Here is a 22,041-nt window from a genome sequence, read left to right on the forward strand (position 1 = left end):
AGAGAGACGAGCAGGAAGTATGCAATATGAATGTGACAGGATATGACTGAGCAGCCTATTTGTTATGGACAGAGCCAAGAGTCCGCACGTTATTATTATTATTTATTTATTCAAATACTGGAATGGCTGATATTACAGATTGTTCTGTTGCTATTTCCTCTCTGCCTGTGTTTTCTATCTGTTATACCCTGGCTGAAAAGAACCATATTCTAAACCCTTTCAGGCTTTTTTCCCTATTATCCAGACCAAACCTTCAATATCAAAGGATGTTTGTTGTTGATTTTCTTGAATTCAATCTCTCCGAGGTGAAGGACGAACCTGTGTGTTCAATGCAGTCCTCTGAATGTGTGTGTCTTCTTGTGTGTAGGTGTAGCCGTGAATGATTTATTGCTTTCACAGAGGTGTGTGTTGAGGTTGTGACTTTGCCCCGAGCTGCACGTCTGCCTATACCTTTCTCTGTCTTCCTCACATGTCACGGCACTGACATGGTCGTGACTCGGCCTCTGTCCTTGTTGTCTGCCCTCCGACCGCCTAACAGGATCCTGTTTGTTTGTTTCCACAGCTGAAGGAGATGTGCAGGCGAGAGCTCGATAAGTCTGAATCGGAGATAAAGAAGAACGGCTCCATCATTGGAGAATATAAGCAGGTTTGTACGATGAATACATTCTGTACAGAAATCACTTTTAATGCTTCAATTAAGAAGTCTAGCAACAGGGTAGATTCCTTACAGTTAGCATGTCCAGTACTATGAGCCTCTCTGTTTGATTCATATTTCTGTTTCACACTTATACATTTTAGAGAAGTGAAACTGTAAACAGTGGCACGCCCACTCCAGTTTCCTTGAAATGTTTTTGAACACTTTAGATTAACATAATAACTCACCATGCAGTGAACACATGTAATGATATTAGTCTACTGTATGTACATAAAAGGAGTTACTCAAGTTAGACATGTAAACTGAGAAGAGAAGATGATACAAAGCAAATAAACTCATGACATTAAAGAGAGCTAGATATACACAGAAACATATCTTATGCAACATGGATTGTGTTACATCTTTATTATATCTTGAAACTTTTTTGAGTTCATTCCTTTACGATAAAATATAGTTTGTACCCCAGGTTTAAATACCATATGTCATTGTTGTTAAGGCATCGAAACGAGAGCTAATATACAATAAGAGTACTTATTACCAATCTATGCATTTTCATCTCAGCAATACAGGTAAAAGAAATGTATTAAAAAGGACCGAGATGAAATAATATCGGAAATAAAGAATTCATTCAAACCAAAAAGGACAGTTCAATGAGTAAAGACAATGGGTCAGCCAGCATTTTGTCCTGGGGCCGTTCATTCCTCACCGTAAAAGGTCTGAAATAAAGCAAGGAGCTGGGCCATTAACAGCCTTAAAGCTAATTAATAAAAGATTTAAATCAATCCTTAAACTTGCTGGGAGCTGGTGTTCAGAGACAGAAATAGGTGCGGACAAGGCTTTGCCGATGACTTCTGTACAGCTGCTGCTGTTTTTCAGCTGCAAGAAAGTCACTAATTATATATGCAAGATCATTTATTCTCACGTGAGGCTTGGATTGAACTTATCTGGAGCTTTTAAATTGAAAGTAGATGAGCAGAAAACTGCTCATTGATCTGGAAGACGCACAGAACAGTGGCGCTCCTCTAATTAAAGATGCAAGTGCATACAAACCAAGGTGAGACAGCAGTAGTAGCTTGTTATTGATGATGAGGTACAGACAAATCATTCTCAAGGTCTGAGGTAGCGTTTGGTTGGCCACATGTTATAAATGTAAAGATTTGGGGACATTTTAAAGTATGTATGATAAAAGGCTTAACCCTTAGATGCACAAGTGACTGGTCCCTACACTCTTCCATAAGTGGGTCAAAAAGGACCCGTATTAGAATATTATGTTTTTATGCCATTTTGGTTAAGAAAAATCACTTATATAATATTTAGTATTATATTTTGGTTAGAAATATTTTATATTTAATTTTTCACCATTTATAATAAAATAAAATAAAATTACATTTTGAAAAAAAACGTTTTCCAATAGAAAATGTATGCGGGTCATTTTTTGACCCACTTATTGAAGCTTGGGGTAGTAATACAAAAACTACAATTTCTTAAAATGTAAATACAAAATTTGAATGGCATGATATCCAAAACATGTTTTTTGAGGAATAGCTGGAATATGAAATGATAAAAAAGAATTTAATTACAAAGATACTTAAAGAAAACCACGACACCGGGTCAAAAAATACCCAGTTATGGAAGCTTGGGGTAGTACTACAAAAACTACAATTTCTTAAAACGTATAAAATGTACATTTTAAATTAGAATGGCATGATATCCAAAACATGTTTTTTGAAGAATAGCTGGAATATGGAATCATAACATTTTTTAATTACAAAGATACTTCAAGAAAACCACCTCACCAGAAAATACCCACTTATGCATCTAAGGGTTAATAGTAATTCAGAGAGTCTTGAAAAAGTATATAATAATATAGTTAAATATTTATTCTGATATTTCATGTGCTGATTCTTTCTTATTCTAAGTAGGCCATGGATTTTTTTATCATAAAACTCATACTCACATCTCAAGGGGCACCAAGTGAGTGGCGCCATAAGATTATTTGTATTAAACATTTACATTACTTTGGATTTGAGTTTATTTGAAAGTTCATTATTAGGTCGTTTTTCTCTGTTTCGGTTCAGGTTAAGTGCCTCATCCTGAACTCTGGTTGAGCAGCCTTTGAGCACCTCTTCTCGACGTATCAACCCTTATTTGGCTTTTCTTCTCAGATCTCAGCTCCGATCAAGCCATTACCATTGCTATAAATATTTAAAAACAATACAAGAGCAATCCATATTCTGTCATGTATCTACTTTGTGAAGGAGAAACCTCTAAATTAACAAAATATCCCTGAGCTGAACCCAGAGTCTCTGATGACTTAGCCTGCCCGCATATTTTGAGTTCCTGTCTCTCCGAGTTCCTATAACGATGATTTCATCCTTTCAGATCTCATCCTGTCACCGAATGCTTAAATATAAAACCACTCAGATCAAAAACCATCAGCGCAGAAATTATGCAACAATCCTTTGGAGGAAGACAGAAATAGCCTGAGGACTAATTTAGAAACAGACCTTAACTTCACCTGAGTCTAAAAATAGTGGCAGGATGTTGGACTCGACAGCAGATCTGAACACTTTAATAATTGTGTATCTGTGTGTTTGTGTGTGTATTATAGGTCAAAGCAGCTTTCAGATAGCTAGCATGCAACTGAGCAGCACCAATGTGAAAATGGCGCTTTGTCAAAAACAGTTATTTTTGTGACAGGGAATATAGGAGTGATAGATGGAGAGGGGGAGAACATGAACAACAGTCTGTGGAGGAGAGAGCAGAGGAGGACAGCAGCATTCAATCATCTGGGATTGACAAGTTGAGGAATGTCCCAAAATAGCCGACATTGTTTTCCAACCCAGATAACTCAAATTATTCTTCAAATAGAGTTTTTCCTATTTCACTGGCTGCGAATGGCAGCTTTCTTTTCGCGGGATCCCATCCAAAAAGCTTTGTGTGCTAATTGCCCCTCCAGCCCACCAGGACAGAAAAACGTCTGTTGATGGTGGAGCTAAAAACGGTGTCGAGTGGCGTATTGTAATCCCTGCTGAAGAGCTGGAGAGGAGATGCTCTCAGGGACAGGGACACGAGCCAAAACTGGTGTCTCTGAGGCCTTGTTAGCGATATATTCATATGATTTCATACAGTTTAATAGGATTATGACCATGGACCATATTCTGATTATGTTTTATTGAGAATTGCAAACTAATTGTCCGCCTCTTGTTCCAAGCCTAATTCATGTAGTGTTATAAAGCAATTCAAATAGCATAGAGCTAATTATAGGAATGCATGCATTATTGACTGAAAATACACCAGCTGGTAATTATACACCTGGAGCAGAGTGGAAATACTTCATATAAATAAGAGTGAAATTGTTTGTGGAAAAACATTAAATCCGCCCAGGGGTACTGAGCCCGCTTTACAGTATATGAAGAAAAGAACAACTGTCCATCCTACATTTAAATAAGCAAATTATGAATTGACAGCTTGCTTGTGGATTGTTCAGCAGTGAGGACGGACATGTATCTGATCTTACATTCATAGACCTGAAATATTATCCCTTCTACAAACTAGAAAAATATCTAAAGACAGGAAAATGCCTATCTTCCCATGTAGGAAACGGATTGAAGACAGAATGCCCGCAGCTCAAGTAAAATCTTCAAAATAAAAAGATGTGCCGCCTGCCTTGGAGTAGCACTAGTTAAAAGAAAGGAAGCGGGCAGAGCAAGAGCTGCGAGATCAAGAGGTGATCAGCAGCGATGAAGGGAAGGTAGAGAAATGAGCTCCGTAATGCTAGTTGAGGGCAAATGAAGCAGACAGCAGGAAAAGATAAAGAAAGACATGTAGGAGGAGGGAGATGGATATCTGCTGGGCTGAAGGCACACACAGAGATGTATAGACTGATCCTAAAGGCGGAGGATGAAGAAGAGAGGTATACAGTATGTGCCACAGGGAAGCAGAGATATGCAGAGAGCAGGAGCAGATAGAGAGATAGATCGTCTTGTCGACGAGAGGTGGGATGACCCCATGTTCCCGTTAGGATGACTCATGTCACATCGATCTTCCTCTTTGTCGGCAAGCTAGAGAGCTAGTGTGTAGGTGTGTGTGTTTGTAGCTGTGGGTTATAGGTATAGGAGGAGGAGAGAAAGAGAAAGGGTTTAACTAAGGATGCACTTACGACCTTACGACACACTAATGGAATTAAGAGTAAGAGGATGAAGTCTCTGCCTTACAGACTAAGATACACAAACGAGAGTAACAAGGTTGTGCACGGCACGGTCAAGAGAGGTCAGATATCACGGGAACAATACACTTCACCGTTTGAAGTGGTTCACATTCAGTTCCTTTTCTTATTCTATTCTAGCTTCAGATAATATATTTATGATTTATTTTAATATATTTAAGTAATAGAAATGTATGATTATGACATTTTCTTTTATCCTCGAACCTTAGAAGAACTATAGTTCTAATCCGTAGCTATTCATCTCATTTTTTGGTTATATATGTAGTGATTAGATAAAGACTCTGTTTTATTGTTTAATAAATAGTGTTTATTTAACACAGCACAAGATACAAATGCCTTACGGCCCGTCCACACTACAGCTTCAAAAAAAGCTTGCCGGCAGGCGTGTCTGAAACTCGACCAACAACCAATCACATGAATCTCCCGCCCCAGACACACAAGCAGCGGTTTGATTGGCTAGTGCTTGTACTGGCATATGATTTGATTGGCTGACGCTTCCGCCAGAAGCTTCAGAAGCTTCAAAAGTTGAACATTGCTCAACTTTTGCAGCCTGAAACGCCGGGAAAGCTCCGCTCTGCTACCCACAATTCAGTTCGGCGAAAAGCGAGGCAACGTGACGTCACCCCATTCAAAGTGAATGGGCAGACGCGTTGGAAACCGTTTTTGAAGCTGGAGTGTGGACGGGCCGTTCCAGTGCTGTTTCACCGATCGAGTGTCATGTTGAACGGCTCAGGAGAAATTCAAAGGGCTTCAGCTGAAATGTTGATCATGTTGATGGCAGGCTGAACAATGTGTCTGTTTCATATAGATCTGCTCCCAGCTGAGTGAACGACTGGAGAAACAACAGACGGCCAACCGAGGGGAGCTGGAGAAAATCAGGGTGAATTTTACACACACACACACACACACACACACACACACACACACACACACACACACACACACACACACACACACACACACACACACACACACACACACACACACACACACACACACACACACACACACACACACACACGCCTCGAAACACTGCTGTGTGGATGAGTAACAGCCTGGACTATAAGTGGAGCGTAATAACCATACCACTTTTACAGTTACTAAGTGAGAAGTAAATGAGATAAAGTGTAGGGGGGGAATCTAGATGTATCAGACTTTCTTGACAATCATTGTAGAGATGATTGAGCTGCTACCTCCAGGTACAACTGAGTTTTCAGGAATGTGGGGAACTATGTTGTCATCTGATTGTCTTGCCTGGCAGTGAAATCAAAGCTTTTGGGGGAGAAGGGGTTGTTCGGCTGAGGAGCCGGGGCCAAGCATCTCACTTCCAGCACTTGGCGGGTGAAATGCTTGTTTAGACTGTAGCTGGGAGAGAGGCCATTTTGGCACAGAGTTCTGTCAGGGCTGCCCAAGGACTCACAAAAGGTTTATTGAACCAAGGACATTTTCTGTAAGAATGTGTGTGTGTGTGTGTGTGTGTGTGTGTGTGTGTGTGTGTGTGTGTGTGTGTGTGTGTGTGTGTGTGTGTGTGTGTGTGTGTGTGTGTGTGTGTGTGTGTGTGTGTGTGTGTGTGTGTGTGTGTGTGTGTGTGTGTGTGTGTGTGTGTGTGTGTGTGTGTGTGTGTGTGTGTGTGTGTGTGTGTGTGTGTGTGTGTGTGTGTGTGTGTGTGTGTGTGTATATATCATCTTGCTTGTCCTTTTCTGTTATTTTATTATTTGCTAATAATGGTGAAGCACATGCCATCAAGCTGTCAGCAATCGCAATTATAACTGAAGTAGGGGACTGGTGATGCGCAGTGAATTATGTATAACTGTAACTTACAACATTGTTAATTACAAATGTCTAAATAATGCACTGGCATACTTCTACACAATCACTCTATTTAAAGTGAAGACAGAAACAGTTTGAGCTCTCTGCTGCTTCATTAACGCTCGCAGCCACTTGTGCTGTGACGAGCCTGGAAGCGTTAAGTATAATTACCATTCAGCTTTAAGCTCGCATGACAGTTTAATCCAAATTAAATGTATTAGTGTTATGAATTATTAATTTGGAGGGAATATCTCAACCAGCATAGTCACTGATGTTGCTAAGGAACAAAACATTGACCCTGAATCAGCGTGCTGGAGACTATACTCCCTGTTATTGCAAAGTAAAGTGCTAATCTATCTACAGTGCTCACGAAGGAGTAAAAGCTATTAAAGAGGACTCAACCTGCGCTGCCAGACGTGTGGCAGCCATGAGCCAAACTTAAAATGAGAAAGAGAAGCAGGAAGACAAAAACTCATCACTTGTCTGTGCCGCAGTAATATTATTCTATTCTATAAGTCTGAGACTATTTTTACACCTTGAAGGACTTTGAGTACAGCTTAGCTATACCGTCCCACTCACACAGTGATACTTAAACGAGTTAACATGAAATAATGAAGAAAGAAAGGACTTTAATGGGGTGTTGTCGAGCAGCACAGGCAGTGATTTCCTGTTACTGCTTTCACAAATGCCCTCTGCCCAGTAATGGATCACCGTGAAGTGTACAAGGGCACCCAGAAAGATCTCTCTGAGAAAAGGGCAGCAGGAGGGCAGCCCTGACAGAAGAGGGGAAGTGTAGTTGGTCTGTACCGCTGCCACACTAATGAGCTGCCATGCTTCAATAACTAAGCAGAGCCCTCTCTCTTCTCAAACTGTAAAATCTCTACTGCACACGGATAGACAGCCACCTCCCAGAATATATCCCTGCAGATCATTTCATTCATTTAAGACACACGTAATAATGTCATTAAAATTGATATGTATAATGCCATTTAAAAAATCGCTTAAAATACCATAACATGGCATAGTATACTAGTACCCATATCCGCAGCAGGTCTCCAAGGTGAACAGCCTCTGGCATGTTAGATCAAGGTATTTTAATTATTATGGTATTTTAATTATTATTTCATTAATTATTATTATTTTATTTTATTTATTATTATTTTATTATTTTATTTTAAAAGTCATGAAAATGCAAGTAATTTAGTAAAAACTGCATTAAAAGAAATTCAGTAGAGTATGTCCACAGAAATGGCTGCATAGAAAAACAGTATTATATGGTAAGGTCTGTTCGAAAGCATTTATGTGATACATTGTGTTATAACAAATGTGTGATAGTTTAGTGTGTCATGAAAAAACATGTAATACTGTACATCATAATTTATTATGATAATAAGTCAAATTATAGTAAGCCATAAAAAAAATCACAAAATAATATGTCATAAAAAATTATCTTTCCATCATTGTTCTATCACCCCTCAATTCTTTTGGGGGGGGGGGACGGGTTGTACCATACTTAAGCCTAAAGGTAGATTATGTATCCAAGCGTTATGAAGAAGTGAGTTTTTGTTGATTGATGATTTGTCTCTAACATTTGCTCTCTTCATTGTATCCCTCTCTAGTTCAAAGTGGAAGGCTGTGAGAAGTGCAGTAGTCTTTTCAACAAAGAAGGCCGTGTGCGGACTGTGAACACTGCGTCTGCGGGGGGGTCTGAGGAGCAAGATGAGGAGAAGGAGAGTCTGAAGATCCAGCTGAGAGAGATGGAGCTGGAGCTGGCTCAGACCAAGCTGCAGCTGGTGGAGGCCGAGTGCAAACTCCAGGTACACTAACACAGGCCCGGCCTAAATCAATACACATACTGTAAGAGTTTGAGATAACTATACGTGACTCGGGGAACAAATGCATATAAACACAAGGATTTCCTTTTCACATTGTTTCACCCCCCTGATGATCGAGGACCATGCAAGTCATGCCACATTTATTGAGTTGCAATATAACTTGAATAATACTAGTTACCATTGAAACTATTCTAGGTGATGTAGAAGCAACTACACAAACAGATGAACTGTTACAGTGACACAACACTACTGTGACAACCTTAGAGAACATATCCAACTACATTTCATGGAGAACATACTGCTGGCTCTAAATGATGTCCAGTTAGTCCTTTATGGGAGGATGTTTGGTTTCCATCCTTTTGTTAATATCTACACTACCTGCTTTTATGTTAAACAATGTGTCACCTGGAGGTCATATTCTACTCTCATGACTGTATTAAACTAGGATGAGGTCCCAGCAGAAAGTAGGCTATTGACAAGATACAGTTAAAGAAATTGGAGGCGTAATTCAATTTGTAATCAATCCGAAGCAACATTAACGTCTCACTGAATTAGAAAGGGCAGTCTAATTAAATTAGAGAGCTTTGGACTATTTCAGAAATATATGTAAACACAGTTGCAGTAGAAGTCAATGTGAAAGTGAGTGTGTGGTGAGTTTAAGCATTGCAGGAGTAGAGTGAACTATTCATCATGAAGGCTTTTGACCAACAGCAGAAGCTCTGTTATGAGCTCATCAGGAAGGATGTCAAAAAGAGAAAGATGAGGATTTCACATGATTAATGGTGTCTTTTAAAGTGGGGAGGGAGTTGGGGGGGGGGGAAAGTCGCTGATTGAAGAAAGGCAAAGTGGTAAAAAAAGACTTTAAAAAGTACACAGGGGCTTTGAAAGGTGAACCAAAATCTGCTTACTTTGTTATTTACTGACTGTTTTGGACGCCTGCTGATTGATCTTGTCTTCCACCAGGACCTGGAGCACCACCTGGGTCTGGCCCTGAACGAGATGCAGGCCGCCAAGAAGACCTGGTTCAACCGAACGCTCAGCTCCATCAAGACCGTCACGGGGAACCAGGGCAAGGAGACCACCTAACCTGATAACCCCCTTCCCCAGTTTTACCCAGGCCATGTGTGGAGCTCCCCACACTGAAACCTGCGGGCACATAACTTAACCCACCGACTTTAACATGAACATTGACCGTTAAATCCAAGGACGTCCATTACTACGGACTGTGTTTCTTGTTCCTCTTATTAAGAATGTCGTCATGCATAATCCCCATCCATTATACCCCCCTCCACCCCCAAATGACTACAGCCAAATGTGCTGCTGAGAAGGGGCAGAAACGTTCCCCAGAGACACCATGTGCTTCCACCGGTCACAGAAAAAAAGCGTGATGCTTCATTTATTTCTGTCTTTGTACTGCTGATGATAACGACCCGCAGAAGAAAGGCAGGACATCTGAAGAGTTACTGTCCTGACGGGATAGAGAAGAAAACACTCCGTCCTTCCTCACTCTTCTGCGGGATCCCCTCTAAACTACTGGTGCAACCAGGCCCTGTCAAATGTTCCTTTTAGGTACGAGAGCTAATAGACGCCTTTTCAAAACTGAGCTTTTTTCTAATTTACGTTAAAAAACACCTTTTTGTTTTCTACATGTATGTATGTATGTACATGAATGTGCTTATGTAATGAGCATATGTGTGTATGTGTAAGCACGCATGTTTTGTGTTGACTATGGGGTGTATGTGAGACTGAAAATATGTGTTTGAATGCATAAATAATAGACTGAAGTAACGTTAAAATGTGTATACGAGGAAGAGGGAGACAATGTGTGGGAAGGGAAAGAAAAAAGCACTAAGGTTGTGTGTGTGTGTGTGTGTGTGTGTGTGTGTGTGTGTGTGTGTGTGTGTGTGTGTGTGTGTGTGTGTGTGTGTGTGTGTGTGTGTGTGTGTGTGTGTGTGTGTGTGTGTGTGTGTGTGTGTGTGTGTGTGTGTGTGTGTGTGTGTGTGTGTGTGTGTGTGTGTGTGTGTGAGTGAGGGGAAAGAGTGAGTAAGGGGAAAGAGTGTTTCCCTGGTTGTCTAGTTTCCTTTATTGTTTAAATGTGCATATGAATGATGCTGAAGAAAAGTTTGCTGACAAGGCCTTGATCAGAAGGTTGATAAAATTGAAACTAGTGGATGTGTGTGAATATATAAATTAGTCAATTTTCCTCACATGAAATATCCGACATTTAACATGCTTGAGGTTTGTTTGGTTTGGATGTCCCAGCACAAAGAAACTAAAAGAAGCTCCAAACCGTGCAAACCTTCTCATGTAGTATACACTTTGTGTATTTATGTTACAACACTGTTAAAGTGGTGCAATGCTTTTTCAAACCCCTAAACATCACTTTGTGGAAGTCAAAATAGAAAGGCCACGCACAGGACGTTGTGATTCCTGCTGCACTTGAACACACCTTCAACCCCCTGCTGTCAGGCCCAGCTGCTCTGTGACCTTCGACCTCTGAACTAGACAGGCAGGGTCATTGTTTTTCACACTTCAGTCGGATATTTGGGTTCTCTTTCACCACTACACACTGAATTACACTGTTGGTTTTATATATTGGCAGATACAGAACAAACACACAGTGGCTGATTTATGTGGGACACCTGCTTCTATTTCTGAGGACAATTTCTAATTGTTTGGTCACTTTCTAGCAAAGAATAGTATGATGTTGGATCGAAAAGATGTAATGATTATTATAGTGTGAAGATCAGCAACACTTTAACAGGAGGGCCATATGACAGATACGTACAGAAGTGTAAGCATGATTAATGGCTGAAAAATGCTGAATGATGCAACAAATGTTAGTTTCTTTTGTCCCATGCTGATGGTAGAAAGCAAAGAAAGTCATTAAAAGCTTGTTTCCTGTGTTGAGTCAAAGTTGAAGTTATGATTTTTCTTAACTTAAAATTAGATCCCGTAGTGTCACTGCCACTGTGTAGAAAAGCTACCAACCATCATCTCAAGATAAATCCAGCGACATGACAGAAATCTGTGTTTGTTCCGGCTCCCTGCACTCATTGAGAACACATTTGGGAGGAGGTGGAACAAGAGATCAAGCATCTCGCAGCCTCCAAAGATCAGCAGGAATAGATCGATGGAACCTGCTTGGAGCGAAGTCCCTTGAAACATGTTTGAACTCCTCGATGAATTCATGCCTCAAAGAATTCCTCTTGTTCAGGAGGCCATAGCAGATGTAGAACTATCAAAGTGGATGTGATTGTAGAAGCAGAAAATGAACACGTAAAACTGCAGAAGTGAAACTCTGCACCTCTAGCTTGGATCGGTATCACAGAAGATGCACCATCAGTCGCAGGGATCAGAGGTCAAAGCAGAGGTCAAGCTGACATGCTCGCGATGGGGAGTTTCAAAAGTGCATGCATGTGTGTTTTCATATTTAGGGGGGGCAACCATTTCTCAATTTCTATTCACTGATCAAATGAGACTGGAGAATAAAAACAAACAGTGAAAACTGTATTTCTGTTTCCAGCCTAAACTGAACAGTTACTGTTTTTTTTTATTTAACGTGAAGGTGGAATCTGATTGGCTGAAATCTGCTGGTGATGTCAGAGGAAGGACCAAGATGAAGTTGTTCCTCTAAAGTCACTGGGTTGTATATAACAAACATTTAAACATTAATATTGAGTTTCTGTTCATGATTTTCTACTCTGTAAAGATAACTAATTTTGCCTACTTGTATCTACCAACCTGCTGCCGTGCTACCGTTTAATTCACAACAATGTTTTCTGTTTTTATTTTTGCTCTGAGCTTCTCAGTCAAACTGCTGTTTGGTTAATTAAATGCCAAAATGTAGCTTTATCATACGACAAAAACATTATCAACGTGTGGACATTGTAGTGTAGGATGCATTGTATACTTCATGAATTTCAATATAAAGATATCGACACAAAAAAGTCCCTGCCTGTTTCGTTTTTTTTATTCTTAAATAAAATACAAATCTACCCGACGACTGCTCAATATCGGCCGAAGACAATCAGTTATCGAACTTTATTTGACACTATATCATAGTTTAGTACAGGAGTAATATTAGAGATTAAAATAAAAAGGTAACCAGAAATGCCTTGTTATATATAATGCCATAAAACAGATCATAGTTATCATCATTAAAATGATATCAAAGTTACGGTAAATCTCAATACCACGGTGAGAATTAAAAACAAACAAATGTACATTTTTCTCTTTGGGTAATGTTTTATTATCTCACAGACATGCTATAACTTTTCCTCCATCACTTTTCTCAAGAGCACTGAATGTTTAATTTGAGGCTTCTCGCCAATCTCAATCAGAAATCTTTAACTGTTTCCCATATCGCCAGCTTTTATACAATCTATAAAGCCAAACATGTCCTTCCCTCTCCCTCCCTTTCACATTGCTGCTGAAATGTATAAACAGAAGAGAGGAGGCCCAGGCTGTTATAATGACACTCCTTCAACTCACCTCTTGGGAACACTTCCTGGACATCTGAGGGAGTTTTGAACACGAAAATAAACCCGTTTTCTTCCAGCTAACTATGTGAAAACAGTCTATCTTTCAGCTGAAACCGTTTCCCTTGAGCTGGATGGAAATCTCCTTTTAGCATTTACTTTGGTTCCAGTTCTATTTCTCATCGTTTCCCTCGTAACATATGGCTGCCTGCAATGCTATCTGCGGCAGCCAGGGCTGAGCTATATTCTGCTTTGGCCTTAGTGTAGTGCGCCCTGATTGTATCATTTGGAGTGTTTATAACTCAGTGCAGGCCCATAAAATTATCACCTTTAGTTATAGGCTACTTGGCTGTGAGGCCGCAGATCGCAAAACAGTAGGCATGTTGATTTGGAAACCCAGTACCTGTGGCAGATTGAGGTAACAAGCATCAGAATTATGCAATCAGTTTGACACCCCTCCCCCCCTCCTTGTACTCTCCTGCGTTACATAGCTATAAATAAGAGCAGCGAGGTGGAATGCTGATGGGACAGGCGTCTTCAGTTGCTGTGCAGCTCACTTGTCAATGATTTGTGACCCGGGGATGAAACTTTGTGTATTTATGTACTTGAGCGTGTGATGGAGGGCTGATATGGACCAGACACCCAACAAACTCCTGAACTCCCTGTCACCTGATCACATGATTGCAGAATCACACACTGAATTGGTCATGCTTTGAAAAGTCAAAAAAAAAATCAGTAAATTCCATGTCATGCATGCAGTTACTCCAAATAAGTACAGCATATTTTTACACTAGACATGTAATTACTTTGTTGCGCTTTTCTATTTCACATAAATATTGTTGTGAAATCTCTAATTTTCTTTATGGAAAAGTCTGGATTTTTTTTGAGATTATTTCAGAAAAATGACATATTAAAGAGTTAGGAATCATACAACAAAGTATAATATAATATTGTCCATCAATAAAAGTAAATAATCCTTAGTAGATAAGGAATGTATTTCCCATATGGTAAAGCGGTTAGGACTCCTGGCGACCCGGGTTCAACTCGGTTTTGGAACAGGTGTTATGTGTTATGTTTTCCCAGAAAGAGCAAGTACATCTATAGTATTTCTAAAATGTCACAAATATATATATATATAGTGTTTCAATAATCAGAAAAAATTACATAGTATAAGTATGTTGGAAATATGCAAAAAAAACATTTCAGAAAAAACAACACAGTGTAGTATGCCGAAAATATCACACAACTTCAGAAACAACAACCTAAGTATGTTGGAAAAGGTCATAATGCAGTATGTTTAAAATATTTGAAAAAACAACATAGTAGGCTATAGTATGATAACAGTTGACTTTGGGAATAAGTATTGGTACATCTTTACCAGCGTTGTTGTTATCTCCAGACAGCTGATGTGGTGTGTCAAGAGGTAAGGCTGTCAAATCAAACTGATTTGTGGGCATCACGGTTTCCTGTTACCGGGTGAAATACAAAACGAGGTGCTGTGAACTTGTCAGCAATCCTGGGTAATTTATTGCCCTGCAGTGTAGCCTCTGAACCAGGGCCCAGCATACAGATGCCTCCGGTATAATGTTTCTTAGTGGTTCTCCAGATTAGTTTGTACATAACTATGAGATTACCGGGAATGTTATGAGAAAGCAGGAAGGGGTACAAGAGATGTGTTTCTTTTAAACCTTCTATGTTATTTTCTCATAAAATGCAAAGCACTGCAAACTATCTATTGTTATCAAAAGCACGTTCATCTAATTGGCTATAGGTATGTAAACATAGCATTACATTCAAATTGTCCCTTTCAAAAGATAATACTATAAAATGTTAAATGTTATAGTAAAAACGGGAGATGCACACAATCCTTTAATAACTTTAAAACAGGGTTTCATTTTTCAAGATGGCTGTCATCAGCAGAAGAGGTAAATCCTCTTCCAATCTGTCTTGTTTGCTTTCTCTCAGACAAAATCACAATTTCGTCCCCATTTGTTGTTATTTGTATTGAAACCACACACACATACTCATTGGTTTGCCGTGTGATTGGCAGCTGTGTCTGGTTGCCGGGGTTGTCCACTGCTGGAGATGTCACTGGATCCTCGGACTCAGCCGTCAGCAGAGTCGCTCTGCAGATGATTGACAGCTCATGTGCTGAAACCCTTCATAGACAAAGTTGCCAATTATCTCTCATAACCTTGCCTCTGTGATTATAGTTTGACATAACGACACAAGTATATCAATATTAGCTTTCAGAATGTAGCACTATGTGGGCAGTATAAAGAGGAACTATAATACAAAAAATCCAACATGTCATACAAAACGAGTGCAATTCAAATTTGAATTGTTGGGTATTTAGATATAAGTAAGTGTCATATTGTTAATTCTTCTGATTTCTACTTGTTTTTTAAATGGCCATCCTCAGGTAACTCTCGTTTGTATCATCTCCTGTAGTGTAAAGTAATTGTTGATTTATTCCATTCCCACAATTGACTGCTCAGTTTAAGTTCCCAGAGAACTTAAAGGTCCCCTATAATACTATTTTGCAACAATATATTTTACTTCTCAGATATATACATATATGTCTCTGAAGTGTTCGACTTGGAATCCCAAAAAGATCATGCATTGTAGCATCCCATAAACCCCTCTGTTTCAACCCTGTTTCAAAAGTGCTGATTCTGTGTCTGTAGCTTTAAATGCTAATGAACTGCTGCTAGCCACGCCCCTCTGCCAGATGATTGGTTTAAAAAAACGCAATGGTGCTCTAGGGGGAGATTCAGGTGATAAGGTGTGTATTTTTTAACACAGAAGGGACACATATTTATGTATAAAAGACATGAAAAAATAGTTTTGCATAATAGGTGACCTTTAAAAAAAAAAAGATATAAACTTATAGAGATTCAGCACTTTATCAGATTTATTTTCAGTTTGTCAAGCATAGATTGTGTCAAAAACAGTGACAACCACAGATCATCACTGCTGTGAATGTTGCTACTAATCAATACAGCAAGTTCAAATGATTCATTGTCATTGGCCTTTGTTCAGCACGACCTGTGAGACTCCCACCCTGTCATTGTTACATTTCACCAAAAAAATCACTTTGATAAATTCATGAACCACACAGATTCTGTGGACAGATATCACTTCATAGGCAGCATCGTAAAACTGTTTCTTTTTAAACCCCTTTTTGTCAAAAATAAAATAAAAAAATCATATATACAGGAACAAAATAAACACTCATCACCCGTAGGACGCTACTTTTGTCCGAACATAATAAATAAAAGTTGAAAAAGGGGAGAGAAATATGAATCTTAACAGGGTGGATGCGCCCAAAACAACTCTCACACACAAGATCAAAAGATATATAGATGTATATGTATGTATCCATATATATTCTGTATATATGCTTCTCTACACAAAAGCAAGTTTACTCTCTCTATGAGTAAATACATTCTACTCTACAATCACTATAACGACAGTGTACATTCCCAACCAAAATGCTTTGATCGTTTATCAGGAGGATTTTGGACTTATCAGCAGACCATGACCAAATATGCAACAACATGCTAAATGTGACTGCAATAATGTGTGTCTGTGCGTGCGTATGGGTGTGAAATAACTTCCCATCCTCCTCCAGTTGATGTGCTAGCCAGACGAACACACAAACTCACAAACCCCCCCCCCCCCCCCCGCGACACACATGCACACACACCAGGAGAAAATGATGCGTTCAGCAGTTGGTCTGGTTCGCTTTGCCTCGGCAGTTGAAACGTGATCCTGGATCTATTTCTGCTGAGAGTTCATTTGATGGACCTGCTGGCTCTTTCTGCTCTTCTTCCTCTGCTTTCAGACACATTTAGCATGTCTCCTAGCGTCTCTGTGCTAATGCGAGACACTTTTCTCCTTCATTTACCACCTGGTATTTGTTAACTGTCTATGGTGAGTATCACCTCCCGTACTGTATGGTTTCTAACTTCTGAGACAGCAAGAATATCAGATTTTTGCAACAAAGCCTTCAGAGTCTTTGGTGTCTGGATGAAGACATCCCGCAGAACAATCCAGAACCTGTTAACAGACAGCCTCTTTGCATCATTTCCGATCCTGACCTTTAATCCTGGCAGAGGGATGAAGAGTAGCCTGAGGGAAATCGTGCGACTGGCAGCAAAAAGCACTCTCTAACTACTGAACACATTGCAGCATCTAAACGTGGAAAGCAACTGCATTTGGTGCCAAAATAACGTTTCTTTCCTCCCTTTTGTCCCCTGTCAGCAAAGTTGATGTTGTCCACGGGTAACTGCTGGTTCTCCAAAAAGCTAAAGTAACATCCATTATATACAGTGCTACAGACAGCCTGTTATAAAGCACCAAGAAAACAAATAGGGGAGATGTATTTTCTCAGCTATACATGGCTCAAATCCTAAAGTACAAACAAGGCCTAACCACTTGTACAATTCTCACTACATACAATCTTATGTGTGATATACAAACCATGAAGCAAATAATGTCTCGGCTGTTATTGTCAGTGAATGATGAAATATTTACATATATGATTACTTCTGTGTCTATTTGCATAAACGTGTGTGTCAGGTGGCCCTGAGAACAATGTGTGTGTGTTTTGTGCTTAGAAGATGTACAGGTGTAATCACATGCCCAGAGAGAGGCTGTGTATGTCAAAGTGTAAATGCAGGGAGATGCGTTTACAATGGCTGCCATGTTTTCCTGTTTCATAGTGATCTCTGAGACCTTTCATGGGAACAATGGAGAGGGATGAACATCCATCAGAGAACTCACAGGGACCGGGAGCAGGACAAACAAGCCTTACTCTCTAGAAAAGTGATCCACATGGACACAACTGTCCAAATCTTCAAACAGGGCTTCTGGGAAAACACTGAAAAAGCGTCACACCTTCATGATGGTGCAACAGCAGATCTAAACTATCTGAATATTTTTCGTACACTAAATAAATCTGTCTTCATGTGAACTTTGTATCTTTGTACCTCATCTTCTACATCATCACCAAATATATGCTTCTAAAGAACAAGAACATTTAATAATTATTTCGTTTTTCCCTGCAGTAATCCGGTGCATACCACAAACATTGTGGTTAATTATAAATATAAATGTAAGTCAATCCAGGCTCTGGGTAGTGGTCAAAAGTTATTTTTCCTCACGTATTACTGTAAAGCCTATAACAAGAAACACAAATCTGGCTAAGGAAACAACTCCCCAACCTCTACAGACGCCTGCGCCATTTTTAGACTAAGCGTGTTTCCCTGAGCTCTCACTCTGCCTCCTTCCCTGTGAGCGGTTGTCCGGCCAACAGACCAAGAGGACAGGTCAGTAGTCAGGGTGACTCCTCCAGCGTGTCTGTTCAGTCACAGGGGAAATGAAAAGGTTGCTCACTGAGGTATGAATATCTGCCTTATTAATGTGGGCCATCTGGACAGAGAGGACGGAGAGACAGAGAGAGGGGAGAGGGGAAATAAGGAGACATTCTCAGCCGATAGAGAGGCTCTGTTTCAACACAGTTATTCACCTCAACGTGAACTCCACACAAGGATGAAAATGGCAAAGCAGTGCCTCTCTCAGAGGAGATGAGAGGGCTGGATGTGCTCTGTGATTTGGTGGGAAATGCTTGGAATAGCTAAACAAATTTGTCGTGCGGTGCAGAGGCAACCATGGATGTGGACTCTGGCTGTAACAGACACACTGTGGATAAATCCAAGTGTTTATGTCGAGTGACCAGCTGCCCCTACGTAAATGGGATGAGATTTTTTCAGTTTATTTTCTTAAAACGGCATGCTAACAAATGTCTTCATATAGGTAGTGGAATTTACTGACTACTCGACTCGACTACTTTCTTTACCTTCAAACAACTGTATTGATTCAAGTATCTCGCCAAAATGAACAGTTAACAAGATTACATTTGATAACATCGTGATAACGTTGCTCCCTGATTCCAATTTTTTGTGAATTGAGTAAAGTCGTTCACTGCAACCTTTGACGGCGGCTAACAGCTAATGTTTACAAGCTCTGATTTCAACACAGATGTTCTGTCCATGATGCTGAATGGCTGAACCATAACCAGGTTTAAGGAACCGATCAGCAGAGACAACATTTACATCCTGACTCTCATTGTATTCCATATTCAGTAAAAACTAAAGAATTCTCTTGACTGTCAGCTCAGTGGTGTCACAAAATATAACTCTAATTTGACTCAAAAGTCTTGAAAACAATGGGCTTTGAGGTGTGAGGACGTCTATCACCGCATTCTCAGACGTCATTTTAGTTTGATCAAAGCTGAAGCAAACACAGGAGATCAAACAGGTGCCCAGATCAAGGCGAGCGTGAGGGGAATCAAAGCCTTTTGATTCACATTCTGGTCGATTTTGTCTCTGCTGACTGACACCTTGTCTCTATTGAAGGCTAAAAATAAAAAAAAACTGATGAAGAGCTTTTAGAAGCGCCACAGATATTTGCAAAGAATCCCACACAGCACTGAGTGAGTCCTTTGTGTATGGTGCTTTCTGACTGATTACAGCCCAAAGTTAGACCCAACATAATTAAGCGTTAAGCACTTTAGAGTTTAATAGAACACCTCATCTCTCACTCTAACAACAACCTACGCAAATAAAACTTGCAATCTATGCTGTAGCATTCTCAACGGACTAGGGCTACATAGTCAAACACAATATTCATGAATTTTTAAGACTACAAAATGACAAACCAAAAATCACCCCCCAAATCTCTCTGTAACAGTTCATCAACATGGAGACTGGCCTTAACAAGCTGACTTTGTTAGGGGTTTTGAATCCTTTAAGAATCCAACTTCTGTCTCGAATACAGGTAAATACAAGTTTTGTATTTTTCTAATATCGTGCTAAAAATGTTCAGAAGATGTTGCCTAACAGAGACGTAATGCAGTGTGTTTGCTTGATTGACAGGTGTCTCAGCCACTGTGATTGAAACCAGGCATGCACCAGTCCGGCTTTTCTTTTTCAATACTAATCTTGAGTTCTGATAGTATGGGTTTATACTTCATGTTCAATGAGTAAATCTCACTCTGTGGAACTTATTAGAAGGCCAGAGACTGCTGTGGTTGACTGATCAGACATGTTGGGTTTTTTAGGTTTCAGTGAAAAGAAACCAAACGTAAACTCCCTCCTTCTAAGTGCCGACAGCTGACATAACCAACCCATGAAATATACTTATTCCCAGGCAGGAACACATCAATCGAATTTAAAGCTCCACTTTTAAGGCCTTTTTCTGAGCTATACCTTTAATTAGTTAGCCAGTTGTGAGATGACATTTTTTAAGACACGCCCTTTGACCAGGCTGTATCTGCCACCAGCGGCATCATGTCCCTACAGGAAAATAGGCTGAAGGGAAGGGTGTGTGTGAATGTGTGTGTTGGCAGAAAGAAGGAACAGCAATGCGTGAGTGAGTGAGCTGTGCTTTTGGTCCCTAAGGCGAGCGGGACAGAGTGTTGATGGGTGTTATGGAGGATGTATACACATACTATACACATACAGTACTGTATTTGTAACAACAGTATTCCCTGCCAGCAGTGAGACTTTAGAAAATGTGCTTCTTGACAGGAAAGTGTGTGTGCCTGGGTGTGCACAGGTTTGATTAGGTGATGAGTGTGTTCAGTAATAGAGGGCACCTCTGGTCCGGGCCACGTAAACAGACCTCGGGCAGCAGAGAGCGTGCTCAGAAAGGCTCAGAAAGACATCAAAGATAGAGGGGAAGTAAGGAGAGGAAGGAAAGGAAAGAAGGAAGCATACATATTCTAACAGCACAGGGTTAATAGGAATACCAAAGATAATATTGCATCTCCTAGAACTAGCTTCAATTGCTCAGTGTATATAAAATTGGAAGAAAGCTATACTGTGATATTACAGTTACATCTCACGTTATAATTCTAAAATAATTTATACCAACAATAGTTATATTTTATAGAATATTTACATAAATACATCCTCATATAGTAATATTATTGTCAACACATTGTTATAGAAACATACACCATACATATATGTGTATATAGTCATGTTATAGCCACACGTACACACACATACAATGAATATACAATCAGAATGAGCTATTGCAATGCTGTGTTGGGTAAAACTCCATCGGACATTCACATCTTCTCAAGTCAGTAAGCTTGGAGAGGAGTTCTGGTGTATTGCTATAAGAAAGAAGTTCAGCCCAGCCTCGCACAGCTGAACGTTCCTCGTACAATCCGAGTATTGCTTTGTGTAAAGTTTCTCTCCTCTGAAGTGATCATCTGGTTGGAGAATAGAGAATACAGAAAGTGGAGCGTTGAGCCTCTCGGTCAGTAGGTGAGATTTTACACTCTGCTGCTGACAGAACGTTATTTTTTTTCTGGCGGACTGATCAAACAGAAACAGTTTGAGATCTGTGAGCCCATCACCTGCATCAAAAGGCTTAGAGAAGGACATAAAGATAGGCGTCCTGCATGTACAGACAGGTCAGTGTGAAGAGAGTTTCCAACAACCTTCTGCCACTAGAAGTCAGAGAAGAGATCCTGGGGACCCAGATGAATGATAAAAGGAGCGAGGGTCCGCGGCTGGTAGAAGGGATTGTCAATGAAAAGACCACCTGCAGTGAGAAGAAGAACAGGGACAGAAGGATTACTATTCATGTTCATACATATAGAGATTCGTAAAAGGCAATGAAGGATCAAAAGGCAATTCCATAGGGAGAAAGAAATCTAATCATGTTTTTTTCTAGGTTACTTCAAGGGTACTTGAGCAGTTCTTGGAAATGTTTCTAAAAAATAAATCATAACCTGGGTGACAGAAAAGTTCAACATTCTGGGAAATACATTTTGTTATCAAGAGTTCAAAGTAAAGATCAGATAACAGAAGTCTTATATCTATCAGTACATTCAAAGCTGAATCCATGAGACAGGGAGTTTATCTAATATAAATATCTTGATTTCAGAAATACAAATACATTCAAACTTGTACAGAAGAATGACAAACAAATAATCAAAATGAAACAACTGAA

The 22,041-nt window shown here is 39.9% G+C and overlaps 2 protein-coding genes across 6 annotated transcripts in view; one reads left to right on the forward strand and one right to left on the reverse strand.

The window, feature by feature from the left end:
* The window catches only part of rabgap1 (RAB GTPase activating protein 1), a 72,787-nt gene extending 60,307 nt beyond the window's left edge, over positions 1 to 12,480 (forward strand). Inside the window, 4 exon segments of the mRNA XM_079656707.1 lie at positions 563 to 646; positions 5,692 to 5,763; positions 8,312 to 8,509; positions 9,491 to 12,480. Of these exon segments, the coding sequence (XP_079512833.1) occupies positions 563 to 646; positions 5,692 to 5,763; positions 8,312 to 8,509; positions 9,491 to 9,613 (477 nt within the window). The 3' untranslated portion in view covers positions 9,614 to 12,480.
* A 3,415-nt stretch (positions 12,481 to 15,895) lies between these two features.
* strbp (spermatid perinuclear RNA binding protein) overlaps positions 15,896 to 22,041 on the reverse strand; it is a 74,225-nt gene continuing 68,079 nt past the window's right edge. For all 5 annotated transcript variants that reach the window (XM_079657787.1, XM_079657785.1, XM_079657786.1 and 2 more), the window contains one exon: positions 15,896 to 21,630. In XM_079657787.1, coding sequence (XP_079513913.1) covers positions 21,536 to 21,630 — 95 coding nt within the window. In that variant the 3' untranslated portion in view covers positions 15,896 to 21,535. The remainder of the gene's footprint in view (positions 21,631 to 22,041) is intronic.

The sequence above is a fragment of the Notothenia rossii genome (genome assembly GCF_949606895.1).
Source record: "Notothenia rossii genome assembly, chromosome: 11".
NCBI lineage: Eukaryota > Metazoa > Chordata > Actinopteri > Perciformes > Nototheniidae > Notothenia > Notothenia rossii.